This window comes from Xiphias gladius, chromosome 17, assembly GCF_016859285.1.
Source record: "Xiphias gladius isolate SHS-SW01 ecotype Sanya breed wild chromosome 17, ASM1685928v1, whole genome shotgun sequence".
NCBI classification, from domain to species: domain Eukaryota; kingdom Metazoa; phylum Chordata; class Actinopteri; order Istiophoriformes; family Xiphiidae; genus Xiphias; species Xiphias gladius.
In genome coordinates, this window is record NC_053416.1 from 12,494,059 (window position 1) to 12,512,231 (window position 18,173).

The 18,173-nt window shown below is 40.4% G+C and overlaps 1 protein-coding gene across 5 annotated transcripts in view; it reads left to right on the plus strand.

The window, feature by feature from the left end:
- fnip1 (folliculin interacting protein 1) overlaps window positions 1–18,173 on the plus strand; it is a 43,268-nt gene that overhangs the window by 5,803 nt on the left and 19,292 nt on the right. Inside the window, exons 1-8 of one of the 5 annotated variants that reach the window (XM_040149788.1) lie at window positions 3,437–3,665; window positions 8,892–9,069; window positions 9,853–9,982; window positions 14,082–14,219; window positions 14,479–14,579; window positions 14,934–15,008; window positions 15,190–15,281; window positions 16,188–16,271. In XM_040149788.1, coding sequence (XP_040005722.1) covers window positions 14,103–14,219; window positions 14,479–14,579; window positions 14,934–15,008; window positions 15,190–15,281; window positions 16,188–16,271 — 469 coding nt within the window. In that variant the 5' untranslated portion in view covers window positions 3,437–3,665; window positions 8,892–9,069; window positions 9,853–9,982; window positions 14,082–14,102. Of the gene's footprint in view, window positions 1–3,436; window positions 3,666–8,079; window positions 9,070–9,852; window positions 9,983–14,081; window positions 14,220–14,478; window positions 14,580–14,933; window positions 15,009–15,189; window positions 15,282–16,187; window positions 16,272–18,173 lie in introns of those variants that run through there. The other 4 variants (XM_040149785.1, XM_040149787.1, XM_040149784.1 and 1 more) reach the window with 4 other exon arrangements.

Sequence of the window (18,173 nt, forward strand, 5' to 3'; positions counted from 1 at the left end):
CCTCACAGGGATATTAGTTGCACTGACATTTAGGCGAAACGTGTGAGGCTATAATTTGATAATGCCTATTCCAAAGATCAACCTCAAGGTACCAGTTTTCTTTATAGCATTTAAGGTTTCTTGTCTGTTAGTATGACTTTATCTCCAGGACTATTTGTTATTGAAATGGCTGCATTGAAGAACATTGTGTCTTCCTACATCTAACTCACCAGTGAGGATTATACCTAATTTCTGTTTTAGCTTTTGCCCCAATATTTATGTATTAATCCATTTATTTGTTTTTACTAGGGCCACCTATTCTAAAAATATATATGCTGTCAAAGCACGGTAAGGTGCTTTGGATGACAACTTCTATCAAAAAGAATATGGTATGCTCATTGACTTTGACTGGCAGACAGTATAATCACTTTGCTTTAAGGTTGAGACATTAATCATGTATATCATATGACACTTTCCATCCCTTTGATTACTAAATGGAGCAAAGAGTAAAGAAAAAATATCGTGTGTAATACTTGTTGCAGTGGTCACAATAAGGCAAATCTGCTTTTCAACTTCAAAACTGAATTGTCCATATACCCTGATTTCTACATAGCTTCTGTCACTCCTGTTTAACTTGTTCATGTGATTATATGTGAGACACAGTCATACACTGATTATATTGAATACTCCCTTTTAGTCATGTGTTGCTGATCAGAAGTGGTGATATAGCACAGGAATATGCCATAGTGGACACATAGTCCTCAGATCTCTCTCTCTTACACACACGCGCACACACACACACGCGCACACATGCACACACACACACGCGCACACATGCACACACACACACGCGCACACATGCACACACACACACTGTGTAAAGACAGAGTTCTCAATATCAAAAGCTTTCTCCACAAAGAGCATGAACAGTAGGATTTTCACAAAAATATAATGATAAACGTTACTCTTGGTTCTTATATCTTTAACTACCATCTCTATGACACATAATAACATTTGTTTTTGTCTGTCGTCTACAACCACCGTGACTTTGATTCCGTTTGACTGAAAAATAATGACTGATTCCAGCTGATTTCAGCCTCTGGCTACATGAGTCCTCTCAGTCAACCAGTCCATGTTCGAATGTATTTTAGCTGCGTGTGCAGTAACCACAGTGCATTGCCGCATCTTCACCCACTCAGCCTCATGTGACTGCTGGAATGCAGAAGTCCTTAATGCAACATAACCAGCAGAGAAACCAGCAGGTATGCAGGTAGTCAGGTGCTTTCAGGTCACGTGGGCCAGTTCCTTGAGGGAGTTGCTGTTTACTAGAACGTATTCATAGCTAAACAATTGTTAGCTCAAGGAAGCGCAAGAAAGTGGGATTTTGCCTTTCCAGTAGAAAAGGAGTGGTCCCTCTGTTAGGTGTTAATTTTCAGCCCATATAGCAATACACCACTCTCTCTATGGAAGGTTTCAGATTTGACAAGCAGGCAGACCTTGGGAAGTATTAAGGTGTCTATGCATTTCTGAGAAAGCATGTGCAGAAGGTGCCCCTATAAGGCTAGAGATATATGCAAGATTAGTGATTACTGGGATTTTGTGTCACTCCAGTGATGCCCATCTCGTAGTAGTAGTGCAATGTATCATGGGAAAGTAGCATCACAGCACAGGACAAGCTACAGCTTGTAATTAGCATCATAGCTCATACATATGTATTAAACCTGTGATACATCAGGCAGTTTGTCAGGGTGCAGGGACTGATATGAGACACGTGGCTGAATACACAGTTGCTATGCAATCAGTTTGAAAGTGTTGAGATATCGGTTTGGCAATATTGCTGTGCACTGTTCACTCAGGACAGGTCACATCAGTGGTGATCAACTACTATGGAAAACTCGCCTCAATTTATCTAGATTGTTTTTGGTGCGGTTTGTTAGATATCACACATGTTTTCTTGCAGTGTCTTAGGCTTTAGCATTCACTCCTGACCTTTGTCATGTGTTACCATCTTTCTGCTGTTAGTGTCCACCACATTAGCATTTTCGCAGTAAATTAAATTTGATTAGAAAAAGCGGCAGAGTTAAAACACCTGCAGTGGTTGCCAACACTGGGGGCATCAGTAAAATCCTAAATACCCTAAACTGGTGTAAGACTTTACAAGTTTAGTGTCATAATGCCTAGAAAAGAGTGCCATTAACAAATCATTGATGACTGGTTTCTTACTGTAGTAATGTAGTAACTTATATATGCCAAAATTTTGTTTAATGACAGTGTTGAACCTCTGCTGTTGTCTGCAGCGGAAATGCCACAGAAACGTCTTTTGAAAATACTGTTTCGTAGCTGGAGGACAAGCTGCTGGACCTAACAGAAATCTCTGTCACACACAGCCGGAAGGACTTCACGCAGCATGTACTGAGGGGCTATTTATGTAACTGTCTCCTTGGCTCTAACAAACATGAACACAGACACATGCGCATACACACGCAGAGACGTTCCAGTAGCAGTGGAGAGAGAGTGAGGTTTCTTTGAGTTCAGTAAGTTGGCTGATGTCAAGCTCACTGCAGTCAAGGAAACTTGATTGCTTTGTTGTGACCTTTCATTATACACCCCAGCCAGGAGTAGCTATGAAAGATTTTGCCTTGCTGAGAGTTTGCATCACTGCCAGAAGAAATTATCTTTCTAAGTTCTTAAGTGATTTTTTTATACTATGTCGCCCCCATTAGTATGCAATTGATATTTCCATTACAGTACAGTAATTGGCATGTTTAGACATCTAAGAGGCACAGAGTTATGATACATGTCCTCTTACTCCAAAGAATGGGTTATTAAAGAGGGGAATGTTTCAGCAGTGGTATAGAAAATGTATCAGCTTTAAGACAGCCAGCAATTCTTGTTAGTATTATTGCATCAATGCTATTTTGCTAATTTTTTAAAATTTTGCGGTAGCATCATTTATTTCTAGGCTCTCGTACTATTCAAATGATGCAGTGTAACACTGCATGTGTAGAGTTCACAAATTTACAGGAAAACCCATTGAGATTAAGTGAAGGAAAAAAAAGTATGGCATCAATACGCCCATTTTCTTTGGCAGATCCGTGATGGCAAAAGTTTCAGTTCTCCCCACTAACTCACTGCTCACTTTTCTACCTTGCTATAGATTTCAATAATGTCACAAAACCAACCCCTCTCCATTTATCTGTAAAGGAAGATTTAAAGAGGATTAATGATCTGGGAAGCTCACTTATAAGTCTGACCTGTTTAAGCTATTTGTTTTCCTGCTCTTTCTTCTAAGACTTCTTTGTTAAGAGGATGAATTGTACATTGATGCCTATGTGTTTTAAATTTATTGAAGAAAGAAAACTAGAAAGAAGGGAATAAGGGACCACAAGGGAGAGAGGAACAAAAAGAGCGAGATTAAGAAACAACACACGAACAAAACCCCACCGTCAATCTCTTATCACAGTGCTTTCTGGCAGTCAGCAGTGCGGGCTCGCTGCTGTTGCTGCCTCTGTACTGTCCAGCACACACAGTGCTCCTGCAATCACCTGACAGTCTCATGTTGTTGTGTGAATTTAGTTCACCGCTATTCTTAGACCCTGCTTTGGCTGAGAGAGGCAAGAAGAGAGAGGAATAGAGAGAGAGGGAGAGGGCTGGGGAAAGACTGGCAGACTCGCAATGATGCCCAGGTAGGAGTCGGTAATATACCAGGCTTATTCATTGATCTGAGTGGGGATGGTAGTGTTAGTTAAAAGAGCTTTGAAAAAAATGTTAGTGTTATTTTTCCTTTTAGTTTTGTCTGCTGCCTATGTTTTGGCAACCTGTGGCTGTTTCTAGCTGGTAAGCACTAGCGGTTCGAAGTAGCAAGGCAGTAGTTTTTAGCATCATCTGTGGTGATGACCAGGATTGAGTCTATCATTTGTGGTCATGTTATATAATGTGAATTTAGGGGTTTGTGGTGAAGCCCACCTTTTGTTTTTGGATTTACAAAAAAAAACTGTCTGGAATCTTTTTTATATATCTGGGATCTCAGATCTGATAACGTTTGTTAAGGAAGAATCATTTCAAAGAAGTTAAGACTCCACTTCTTGTCTTCTTCACATTTTTAAATGTAACCAAAATAAAATTGTTGTTGGAATTTTCATTTTGAGCAACAAGTTGTTCAAAGAAATGTATACGTGTGTGTGTGTGTGTGTGTGTGTGTGTGTGTGTGTGTGTGTGTGTGTGTGTGTGTGTGTGTGTGTGAGAGAGAGAATGTTTGAGTCATTTTTGGTTCAGACAGTCGAGGTCAAAGCAGTACAAGTATGTAACAGTCATGAAGTCATGTGCTACTTTTATGAATGACTCCCCTCTCTCCTCTGTCAGTGCTGTGACTGTCACAAGCTCACTGATGGGATACTTCCTCCTTCGCACTCATTCTGCCTTGTCTTTCTTTCAGATGCTTTTCTGTCTTTGTCAGATGTTTTTCTGCTTGTGTTTCTGTTTTCTGTGACCTTTTCTCTTATTAACTATGCTTAATTCTTTCTCTCCATTGTCCTTTTAAATGTTAGCTGCATGTTCTCATTCTTGATACTTATTTTCTTATGTTGCCCTCAGCTTTTGTTTCTTTCTCTGTTATTTCACTCCTGCTGTTGTTGTGAACTCCATCTTTTTTTTCGCTCTTTGTTTCTTCCTCACCCATTCTTTTGGAAATATTTTTCACCCTGTTTGGTGTTGCTTATAAAAGGACTTTATCTTTTTTGCCATCTTTTTGCTTCCTGTCCTGTGCTTATTCCTCCTTCCATCCATCTCTCAATCTGTCTTTTCTCTCTGTTTAAAACAAAGAGAGCAGTGAGCCTGATACCCTCTGGGCTGATCTGTAAACAACACTTTTTTTTTTTTTTGTAATTGTTCGACCACATTTGGCTGGAAAGCGAACAGGGTTTTGTTTATTTAAAAAAAGTATTACAACAGCAAATACTGGCTTTAAACCCCTGAACTCAGGAAGGGTTAAATCAGTTCTGTGTTCAAACAGTTCATGATAGTCTTAAAAAGGGCTTTTTCAGCGATTATTACTCAGAGGACCTTTTTTCTGGTAGCATCAACCCAATAATACAAAGATGCACAAATGGTAAACACATTAAAAGCAACAGCAAGTCAAATTTAAAGTTAAACCACACATGAAAGGTGGTAGTTCAATTGCAAGGAGCCATGTGACAGACTAAAACAACTACTTTATGTGTAATCTTACACACAAGTCTGATCTGAAGATCGACCCATCTCCATACAATGCAATTTGAGATCATTATGTAGGCCATACAGGCATTACGTCACCCTTTTAGAACTCAGACTACGTAAGAGGTTGGGTCTTCCTTTGGATAGGAGCCAGGATGAAAAATCTGATCATATTTTCATTTTCTATAAAGTGTTTGGACCCTAACTTCCATTAAAGCTCAGTCTAAATGAAATAGCAGAAGGACAGGAACAGAGCAGTCATTCACCAGCAGAGTAAGATCTGACTCGAGTCCAGAGAAGTTAGCAAAGACAGGCTCGATGATATAACATATGATGAGTGATTAGATCAATCGCCAAAGTGGTATAAGATGACAGTCACAGTCTAGTCAGTGATATGTCATCTAATAACTGCCTGCAGCCTGGTCTGAATATGTTTGAGAGGGACAGACATGTCTGTCTGCTGAATCCCCATCAGAAACAATGAGAGTAGTGTTATCCTGCAGTTTCAGCATTGGCTTGGCCTCAGGGCAACCCTTACACCTCTTCTATTATGCTTTTTGATGCCAAAAGCCACTTGTCGATCGTAGTTTAACAATTGCTGCATGGGCTTGTTTTAATGTAATAGCAGTGGTAGAATATTTCTGTGAAGCAACCTGCCAAACATTTTAGCTTAAGGTACTAAAGGTTCATTTAGTACATTTGATCTGAAATAGATTTTTGAAACAGACATTTATCTGTTATTTATCTGTTATCTGTTCTGTCTGAGAGTTGTTTTAAAACATTGCAGGTACATCTTTTTTTGCAGGTACAAAAAAAATGTTTGTGCATTGGCTAATGTTACATCTTATGAACAACACAGAAGTAACTGGAGAACACAAGACAGGAGCTACAGTATGCATTTTAGCAGTTCACATACACACACACACAACAGGGGGTAACGAATGTGCAGCAGCATGCACGCAGTGAAATGTGGCTCCTTCTGTTGAATGCCCACAAAGCCTAATTACATTCAAATGGTGGTTTTGGTCCATATTGGTAGGCAGCGCTTCCGGCAAGTAGAAAGAAAGTGAGCTACAGAAGTGAATACTGGAGATGTTTCAATGCAGAAATGGTGAGGCAGATCATTGTATTATGTTGCCCATATGAGCCCCATAGTACTCCTGTATTTCTGCCTTTCAGGGCCCCAGTCTGACAAATGACTTTGGTTTAACAACTTAACACTACACTAAGGCTGTACATGACTCTCTCCCCTTGCTCCTTGCGAGACTGAATCCTTTGCCCCCAAGAATGCTGGTCATAATTTGACACCAGTGTTTTGTAAATAGTAGCTGACATGCATGGGAATGTAGACATAGACCTTCTCTCTGATGCACACAACGTACACCAACACACAGGTATTCCCTGCCCTGTCAAGGCTCACTCTGGCAAGTAAAGTGGATTTAACTGTTCCTTTTCCACTCCTTCCCACTAACCTATTTAATATAAACGCTTGTGTTTAGGGACACCTTCTGCTCCCCAATAAAAGGCTATATTTGGGTCCAGCAATCTGTCCATCTACCTACCCATCTATCAGTCAGATCAGACAGAGTCCTCAACTGTTTGTCCAATCCCCTGTCATCTTTATAGCCCTTCCTAAATCAACTGGCCTGCTAGTACCGACAGTGACTGTGGGACAGCCAGATCTTTCTACTGATACAGGTGTAGATTTGCAACCACTTCATTCACAATATTACTTGAGATGAACAGCATTGAGGAGATGAGCTGTATGAACCCACAGGTTACTGAGCAACAGGCATGGATCTGATGCTGCCAGTGAAAACAGCCTAACTCTTACTTAGCTGTTGTCCAGTGTTTCCTGCCAGAGAAAATGTACCACTTGGAATGTCTATAACAATTATACTCCAAAATGGTTATAAGACTTATACATTATTGTGTAATGACTCTTCTCAAGTTGCATTAAGTGCAGTCTATGTGTGCAGCTTATTTGATTTTTGCAACTACATAAGATGGAGTCTTGATTAGCTAAGAAATTTGTAGTCGATTGAGAAATGGGATATTAATCACTACTGGGAATCAAACAAAAATCATCATATCGTCTTTCAGTAGTTGCATTATTCTTTGGAAATAAATAAATCTTAAAATATTTGATTTCATCTGCAAAGGGACAAAAAAAATTTGTCAGATATTTAAATTTCAATCAACTAATCAACAGTTAGTTGTTAAAGAATAGGGATTCACTGATGCTTGGGCTTTGGGTATCGGCTAATACCAAGTACCGATCCGATACCAGTGTTTAATTAAGATATTGCAAGTAGCCATAGAACTTTTTAGTGTAGCAAGTGTGAAATACCTCCAGACTGCTGACCTTTGTTTTTAGCTCCCTAAATGCTATGTTAGCTCTCCTTTTAGCAAAATGTGAAGGTATAATTGTGTACTGCTGGCGCATGACGTAGTACGCGCACATAGATGTAAACATAGAATAACATAGAGCTGAACTGAATAGTTTGACCCCAAAGATCAGCCCTACTGTCACCAATACCTCATTGATCTATTTGAATCCGTATTGGACTGATATCCGATGTCAGAATCGGATTGGTGCATCCCTATTAAAGAAATCAATCAGAGCTCTTCACTCTATACTTAGAGCAGTAGATGAAAGCTCATTGCCTTAAGAAAAGTAATAAAGGTGACTCAACTTATCCAGTAGAGCTGCAGGCTGGTTAAACTGGTTGACGGTCACATATGTAACTATCAATGTAAAGCAGGGAGGAGCTACAAGCAATACATGCTAAGCACAGGAAAATATTCCCTGGATTAGTAAAGGAAAAGTCTTTGATCAAATTTCTTGGCTATCACTGAGCTGGGTGAGTGTCTGGAGTGGCTGCATGTTATCTGGGTACACTGTAAATCTGTGGTGATAGGTGGGTATTAGGTTGTCATGGCATATCTTTGTGGCTCCCCACTGGTTGAGTTACGAGATGGATGAATGGAAGCTATGGCATGGTCTGTTTGCGCTCCATTGCCCAGGAGGGATGACAGCTTAAAAAGGGTTTATATACAAGTTTGAAAGTATATCATCTTTACCCTTTCCCTCCTAATTGTTGCCAGTTTTCTGCTCATATTGGTTTCTGGCAGATACCATGCAGACACTGGATAGTTATTGAACTCCACGTGGCTCAAATATGCATCACAACAAAATCAGTTATTAAGACAAAACATCAGAGTTAAAGAAATGTCCCAAATCAAAGTAGTTTATATATACACAGTTTTTTATTGTAATGTTCTAACAGTTTTGACTTCAACAAGTTATAGGGGTTCATTGAATAACTACAGTTTGAAATAGAAACCCTACCCTAACCAAATGACCCTTGTAGACCTTTTTGAAAAGAGACATTTTCCCTGTTAGTCCTAAAATGTCAGAAAATGTTAAATGAAAGGAAAGGGGCCCAAATGTTTGTCTTTGTAGCTGGTAGGAGGTTGTTCAAAGTCATCAGCAGCAAATCAATTGTGTCAATATTCAGTTAAGTTTCCATCCATCTATCTGATTTCTACGGCTAATCTGGAGTCCAGTTGTGGAGGCAGCAGACTAAGCAAGGTAGTCTAGATATCCCTCTCCCCAGCAATGTTTTCCAGCTCCTCTTGGGCAATCCCCAGGCGTTCCCAGGCCAGATGAGATGTATAATAACTCCAGTTTGTTTTAGGTCTACCCCAGGGTCTCCTATCAGCTTGAGGTGCCCAGAAAACCTTAAATGGAAGCTGCCCAGGAGGCATCCTGATCAGTTGCCCGAACCACCTCAGCTGGCCCTTTTTGAAACAAGGGAAAAGCAGCTCTACACCAAGCTCCCTCCAGATGTCTGAACTCCTGAACACCCTCTAAGGGTGAGCCCAGCTACCTCATGGACGAAACTCATTTCGGCCACTCGTAACAGCGATCTCATTCTTTCGGTCACTATCCAAATCTCATGAACATAGGTGAGGGTTGGAGCGTTGATCAACTAGTAAATTGAAGGTTTTGCTTTCTGGCTCAGGTCACTCTTCACCACAACTTGCAGGGGAGTGTCTGGTGGTCAGGCCTGTATTAATTGGGACTGTTTAGGCACATCCTGATGAAATGACATGCAACCCACCACCCTGTGGGCCTACCACCTGCAGGAATAGGCATTGCGGTCGGGTGCAATGGAAATTTGGTGGCAGGCAAAGCGGGAACCTAGGTCTGCTGAACCCTGGCATCGTAGACAGTTATTAGTTTGATAAATGTAAAGGGTAGTACTCAGAATTGGTATTTACAATGTAAAAAGTTGTATTGTTGCTCCACTTCTACATTCAGTACTCTGCTTCACCAGATTGTTTTGGAAAGTGTTTTGTTACCGGAGCATAACTCATTGTGTCTAATGTGCAAATTCCCTGGTAGCAACGCTCTGAGAAATGGATGAAAGATATTTAAAGAATACTTGAGATTTTTTTCTTTTCCCATTCACTTAGTTTCATGTCATCGAGCTTTGCTGCTTTATCAGTTTATTTGCAATAATTACATTATTTTCTCTCCCACCTTCAATCCTCCTATCCCCCATCTGTCTTTTTTTACATCACTTTTCTTTCTCCATCTACACTCTGACCCTCTTTTTATCCATGTCTCCTCTATCTATTCTTTCTTCCATCTAGCTGGCCACTACCCCAGCTGGAGCCCAGTCAGATCAGGCTGATAGTGTACCAGGACTGTGAGAGACGTGGCAGAAATGTCCTCTTCGACTCCAATGCCAAAAAGAGGGGCACGGAGGAAACTCCGAACACTGTAAGTCACATGTATTTTTTATGTACTTGCGTGCGTGCGTGTGTGTGTGCGTGTGCCCTGCTTGGAAGGCCATCCTTGTTTGTGTAGATCATAATTAAAATAAAAGACACGGTTCCACGTTTTGTTTTTATTGCAATGATCAGCTGATGCAGTAGAGTAGCTGCCAGTCCAATTTAAAAGTCTGACACTTTAAAAGTTTTCCTTAATAGGAAAAAAGATGTGAAAATGTATTGCAGAACATGGTGAAATATCACATTTCTGTACAGCTACTTTCCTGTTTACCCCTTTTCTATCCTGCTTATTTATTTATTTTTGTCTTATTTACAGATAATAAATTATTAAATATAAGTCTGAAAATCTGTTGTATATTTTTTGTTAAATTCAATCCCAGACAGCACTTGAAAATTCTTAAAATCTTAAATTTGGCATCCTGTAATCTGCAGAAACGTTGACCTTCAAAGCTCACAGACAGTCAGAACAGATGAGCAAAGATAAGAGCAGGGAGCAACACAAGCACAAACGGAGAGACAGTAACAGAGGAGTGACCTCCAAACAGTCATGTGACAGTCATGATGTTCAGAGGACACAAGCTGCATCTTATCCTTATCCTGCTTATCCTGCAGAACGCCTCACTGTCCCACAGTGAACAGTGTCTGGATGAGGGATCAAGAGTGAAAGGCAGGGACTGTGTCCTATTGGGCAGTGTGCAAGTCTTGTTTTTTTGGTGTGATTTTTGTTAATTAATTAGACTTTTATATAGTATTTTATTATCTTATTTTTATACAGAGATGCTACTGAATAACAGAAAGGCATAAATGTTGGAAATTAAATTTAAATTAAGCATTCTATTCGACTTTTAAAAAAAAAATCAAAACTCGGTTCCTCGCTAGTTTTATAAGTGCTTCTAAATATCGCAATTTTTGTTAAAAGAAGTTTCTCTGCAGTTTCTAAAACAAAAGGTGCAATTAGTTTTTGACTCAATGAATACCAAAAAGTCATATGATCAATTTTCCAGGGCAAAGCAGTCCCTGAAGGCAGATATTACCTTAAGATTCTGACAGTATGTCAAACAGGTAGTCAATTACAGTCAAGTATGTGTCATTGAGTGCATTAGTATTGTGCCTTGGCAGCAGTGGTAAATTGTCAACACACCCATTTCAGCCAGTGAGACATGATGATAAAAACAGTTTTACTACAGTGTTGCAGTCTAATCAGGGTGTGTATAACAATAGCCATCAAACATGAGAATTATGTGCTTTGACTACCAGCCTTGTGTGTATGGCCTCTCCCATGCAGCACCTGCCAGCTGGTATTTCCAACAAACAGTGACAAATGGTCACAACCCTTTTTCTTTTTAATTTTGAACAAGATGCCTAATATTTTCATGGCACTGGCATGTGCTCATGTCTGACCCTGACTGGTTTGTTCTGCCTCAGCTCTTATCTCCAATAATAATAGCCTCAGCTGACAGCCCATGTGTAAGCAGCATTCTTTCATCCTCACATGACAGCCGTGTCACTCGCTGTCTGTCTTTCTCTCTCTCATCTGTCTTCGTCTGTCCCTGGTGTGGTTTCACCCTCTCTAAATCTTCCTCTCATTCTGTATCTACCTTTTCTAAATCTTCTCTCTTCTGCTGTTTTCTTCTCTCAAACCCTTATGTCCTGATTACTGTCTTCTGCTTCTATACATTAATTTGGTGATCTTGGTCTCTCCTACATTATCTCTGTATCTTTTATAAATCACCCTCTCCCTTTTTTTCTCTTTACCTGCCTGCCATTCAGTCTACCTCTAACTCTTTCTCTCTGTCTTCCATTTCTAATCCTCTCTAATCCTTAAATTTCTCTACCCCTCTCCACTGAAAAATGTTAGCAGTTTTTATCTGTCTTTCTTCCTAAATCTCCTTTTACCTGTCTAGATTTCTCTCTCCCTAAGCCTCTTTCTTAGTTTTTTATTCCTGTGTTTTATACTCAACCTATCTTCTTTGTAACTTATAGTGTTTCTGAAGCTTCTTGCTCTACATTTCCTCATCCTTCGGGTCTGTCTTTCTCTCTCATCATGCCCCACCCTGCTCACCTGCCGGTTTCACATAACTTTTTGCTTCCTCTTTAGCCTTTTTCGTTTCGTACTGGCTCAGTCCATTTCCTCTCTGTACTACCTCTAATTCTCTCCTGTCTGTCCATCTAATTCATTATCATGTCAACAACCTTGCCATCACTCAGTAACACACATGCCCAATGATCTACTGTATGTGACCCTGACATTGGGAATTGGATGGTCGGTTTGCTCAACTTTTAAAAACTCGTACACATGGATTTACTTAAGCACTACTTTTGGATAGGACTGGTGCCAGATATAGAATTGCAATAAGAAGTTCTGCAGTGTATGGGTGCGTGTCTTACACATCGACATTTGTTTCGAGTGTGCCCTTAAAAACTGCTTTAAGAGGAGTAAATGCAGTGTGGGTGTGTGTTGCCTGGTCCAGTCTCAATATTTTTGGTGCATTCTGCATCGTTAGGGCTTTGCCAGCTACTGTGTGACTTATATCACATGATGGCTGTTTTTGTTTATTTTTTTTGTCAACTCAGGACTTTATTTTAGTGAGATCGACAGCAGAGGGTCAAAGAGAATGAGGAATAGAGAAATGAGGATCATGCAGAGATGGGATGGGCAGAGTTGAGAATGAAGAAAAGAAATAAAGGGAGGGAGAAGATTGGGAAAGAATAAAATGTAGGGAAATAGAGCCAAAGAGGGTGACGATTCTGGTCTAGGAAAGAAATAAATGCATTAAAGGAGAGAAAGCTGCAGGAATTAGAAAGGGATGAAGTTTGAGTGGTAAAGGGAGAGTGAGACAGAGAGAGAGGGAGTGAGGGAAGCAATGATTGCAATGCTGTTTGCTCACGAGTTCCCGAAAGAGTCATATGACTGGCAGTCACATGCTGCTGGCCTCTGTGTACACACTTCACACTGCACCGCAGCGGACACACACACCCATGTACACACTCAAACACACGCACACGCACACACACAAACACAAACACACACTCGCTTAGAATTATTTCATTAGGTTGTGTGTGTGTGTGTGTGTGTGTGTGTGTGTGTGACAAAATCAGTCATTATATTAATGAGAGAACAGAAAATGTACAAAGCAAGTTGCATTCATGTCTGCAGTGTTCACACATGTACTTTAAAAGAGCGGAATGAAACAACAAAGATCTTTCTTCCTCTCTTCTTGTTTTCCTTCCCTCCTCATCTCATTCTGTTTTTCTTTGTCCCTCGCTCATTTTCCCCTCTCTCACTCTCTTCCTTTCTCTTAACATTATCAGCAACAGTGGTTCCAATTGAGCCATTACCAGAGCCTAGCTGAAAAGCTCACACTCACACCCTCCCCCTCCCCTTCCCACCCTCCCAAATGCATTCCTCTTCAATGGCTGCCAAGTTAAGAAGGCACATGACACAGGCTGATTGAGCTCACATTTTAGTTTGCTGTTTACACAAGTGCCTCTGGATTAGGCTTCTATGGTTTTTGACTTGAACTGTTCGATTCAATCCATGTTTTTCAATTTAGAAGTTTACTTCATATGGAGCAGTGTCTTTGTTTTTGGACTGGTAAAAATGCCAGAGCATCAGAGTGAAATTAGACAGAAAAAGTGAGTTTTTATAGGCGGAGTCTTTCTCTCCATATGTTTATGTTAGCAAAGGCCTCCATAAGCGCAATACCCCTTAAATAAAATCTTTTCGACTTTGTTGTTATCTATTCCCATGCGTATGGGCTGTTCCAACATGACTGGGCTGAATACATAAATGTCTGCATCTATCTCTGCGATATCATGTAAATGTGCACAAAATAGCTAAGGGCTGCAGCTCATGTTTGTTGCATCAGTTGTTGCACACTCTTTTTGTTTTGTTGTTTAGTCCCTAATTATTTACAAGGATTAGAGGTTAATATCAAACAAAAAAGAACTTGAAAAGTTTAGCCGTTGCTGCTGAATGTACTTTGTCAAAAGGAGAACATTTCTGTGAACTACCTGCAGAGTTAATTGAGTCTATGTTCATGGACTTTAGCCTATATTTTTTTTATATTTTGATTTTCACCCCACAGCACACTGAGGGCCAGGTGAAGATGTTCGGGAAATGCTGCCAGCTCCGTCCTACAGGTGGCAGCAGCAGTTCCCTGGACAGCTCCTCCTCTTGCACCTCTGAAACCAAGGAAACCAAGGAGCAGGGTCTCCGTTTCCAGGTAACACATAGACATGCATGCATAATTCCTCTGCAGTTAGGTGTGCCCTTTCATTCACAGCTGCGTAAACAGCTCTACACACAAAACGTTTACATTTTGTATATGCTTGTAAATTGCACGTGTACACTTCCAGGTCCAGTAGGAGTAACCTTGTTAGTCAGTTCACTCTGGGGTTTTTTGCTCTTTAAGAGTAACCATAAACATGAAAAGAGTAAAATTAAAAATTTGTGCTCTTCCTCTCCTCTCATCTCTTCTCCAGGGTTCAAGGTGTTCATCCGATGTGGTAATGTTGGGGGAAATGATGTTTGGCTCTGTGGCCATGAGCTACAAAGGCTCCACGCTAAAAATCCACCAGATCAGGTAAGAAGAACTGGGATGCTGGCTTTTCTTCTCACAGCTGATAATGACATAAAATTAAAACACATCCTCTGACCATGACTTTATTTTTTTGGATTTGCTTTGACATTTGGCTATTTAAAATTTGTATTCAAAAGATGGAGGGTATTCCAGTATCTGTTGCTTCTTTAGATTTCCAATTAAAGCATGGAAAGAAAGAGAGATAAGAGGAACCAGAAAGAAAAGGATCAGTTGTGAATTGATGTGTTAGCAAAAGAGACAAATGAAATTGAGTGTGAAAGACACACAAATGTGCACAAGCACATGACCTGAGCACACATGCTGATGATCTTTGTCCCTTTGCTATCGTCATATCAGATCGCCACCTCAGCTGATGCTGAGTAAGGTCTTCACCGCCAGGACTGGCAGCAGTGTGTATGGCAGCCTCAACACGTAAGCATACACACTTGAAAACACCCACACACACACAAACACACACACTTATCGCTCTGATTCCTATGGCAGCTTGGTCCATAAAATCAGCACATGCAGATACATGCACATGTTATAAAATCTTTGCCAAATCATCGCCTGAATTAACTTTTAGTCCTGGTTTCTGTTTCATCTTGTGCAGGTTACAGGACAGCCTGGAGTTCATTGGACAGGACAGCAACACCCTAAAGCCTGATCAAAACACCGGACCCAACAGTCTCCTAGGGAACATAGGTAACCATAGCAACAGAGTGCCACACAAAACTTCAGCTATCAATGACAATCCTCCTGTTTTCCTTTCAGATCATTTGCGAATTGAAAATTAGAAAGTGGGTGAAATTTTTGTTTTCCGTTTGATCACAACCAGACTCTCAGTGTAGTTACTTGGACTTGTCGACCGTGTATGACTAAATATTAAGTCTTACACACATCTGATTATGGCAAAGATAATATTATTAGGATTTTTTGTTGTAATTCAATGGAAAACCAGTTCAGTTTCTAATATTGCCATTAACTGTCAGGGTTTATCTCTCACAGAAAAAGCAATGGAGGAATAGTTGACTGCATTAAATATTGTTAGTATTTACGTATAGGGCCAAGTTTTGTTTAGTTTATTTCACAGTTGAAGTGCCTTGGTAAAACTTATCAACTGAATCAACTGTTATCCTATCAAATACTCATTGCAGTATATCTCTGCTGTTACTCATGTGTTGCTTTCCTGTAGCTCATGACAGCTCTACTTGTTATGGTTGGTGAAACTCTGGTATCAGTTTTATACAAGTGTGGTTTATAGTGTGAAATGTTTCCAATAGAAAGACGAATATAAAGAACTGTTGGCAAATTCTGTCCTTTTTGTGCACTTTCTCTGTCATTGTCACAGAAAAAGACAAAAATGATCTGCTTGTGTGATACCAGCCTTCCTTTTCATCTGTCTGTCTGACTGACCTACCAGATGATGGGCATTATTTCATTCCAGACTAAAAAGCTCTTGTAACTCAGTTTTTTTCTACAAGATGGCTGGACATCAGGAGGTTGCCAGTTTTCCTCCTTTCTCATTCACTAACCATGGTTCATGTTTTTTTGTCTTATGCCCCTCTTCCTTCCTTTCGTCTTTTCCATGTTTTTGTTTGTGCTATGCAGGATTTCCTCAGCTCTGCAGCCCTCGCCGGGCCTTCTCTGAACAGGGCCCTCTGCGCCTCATCAAGAGCGCATCTTTCTTTTCAGGTTGGCGCTTAAAACTGGCCATGACTGATGTGTGCCAGTTGCATGTGTGTGTATGTAGGCTATAGATGCAGTAGTAGTGGCTGTGGAGGCCTTGACTCTTAGTGGCTGCATGCCTTTGTGGTGATACCCCCCCCCCAGACGTGGTAGCAGTAGTATTAGAATGCAGTGCCACAGCACATCTGCAAACAACTTGGGTCAGATAGTAGCTGCAGAACTGATTTCTGTTTGGTATGCTCTCCAAAACCAGGATACTGCTTCCCCTTAATGTAGTTCATTTGGTCACATGCGAAACCTGAAGCAGACAAACTGCACCCTAGTAATTCACAGAGGGAATATGTATGGCTTCAAACACGGCCCTTTCCTTTCTTTTGCTAATGGCAGTGTCACATAAGACAACCTCACACATCAGCAATAACATTTTCTCAAATATTTCAATGAATATATCTGCCAGTACTATCTGACCCAGGCCTGCGAGTGTATTACGCATGCAAAAATGGTGCGCATGGGTGCTCATTGGTGTCGGTGGCTGTTTTAGTAGTTTTTGTAGTTTCCTTCTGTACATGTTCTTCACTCTCATACTTTCACTAACTTGTTGTCTTTGACAGTGTCAGTGATACTTGGGCAATGTTCTTAGGCTTTATTTGCTTTTTAAGTATCAACTAAAGTATTACATCCCCAGAATTCTGTCAATATTTTATTTAATGGACTTTTGTAGTTTTAAGAGTTGTTTAATGATCCAGTTAAAAAATGCGTCAGCACGCATGCATTCATACAGGAACATACTTGCCCACGTCCGCACAGTAACACACAGTTATACAGTCTGCCACTGAGAATTGTGGGCCAACCAGCACCTCCCCCAGAGAAGCTGGTGGTGAAATGCCTTGGCAGTAGTTGTTAAAAGTAAGGAAAATGTTACTTGTTATTCCATTATCTCTGCTGAACTTTTCTTAGCCTGTCCAGGTATGTAAACCAGCAAAAATTAAGTCACATTCCCACTTCCTAAAATGTGCATAATAAGGTAGCCTTCATCTATCCCTTCCAGTGACTGTGAAACATGGTAAAAATAGGGGTACCTGTTCCTTACACAATAGGACCCATGTGGTATCGATATTTGTTTTCATTACAATAATATAAGACCCACTGTGTAGCTTTTGCCGGCAATATTGTTTTAAACCTTGCCCATGTATCATCGCTGTAAAGAAATTAACAGCATTCTCTCCCAGTGAGCTCTTTGATCAGTTTTGTGTTTTCTAGCAAGAAGACTAAGTACTGATACAGTTTTTCCCTCTGTGTGCATTTACTAGACAGACCAGATAGCTACACAAAGCCTTTAAAGCAAATTTTTACTTACTTTACTTTCACTGACACTCTAAAATATCAACTTTAAGTGCAACGGCAGAGTAATGTAGCACACTCAGCTCAAATTGTTATCATTCATTACATTAAATATGTGTATGTTCATGCTGATCAGAGAGCTCCTTTGCCAGAAGTATTCGGTGGTTATTCCTCCCTCCCTTTCACTGGGGTAAAACCTCTGCCCTGGCTGCAGTAAAGTGCTGGTTAGTTTTATAAAAAGAGCCTCTTTCTGCGCCATGCTGCCTGCCAACAATTCTTTTTAGGCCACCCATAGGTTGGCATGGCATGTAGCTCCGTCAGTTATGCAATGTTGGTACGGTCACGAAGCACGGTGTGCCACAGGAGTGCACATACACACAAAAACATCTTGTTGACTTGCTCATTAATCACCTCAACCAGAACTATGCTTTCAACTGCACATTCGAATGCTGCATTTGTTGTTTTCACACCTCTGCTGTGAGAACAATTCACATTTTTCCCCTTTTACCCCAAAGTGTTGACAAGAAGGACATTTGAGAACAATCAGACAAGCTTGGTGAAATCCAT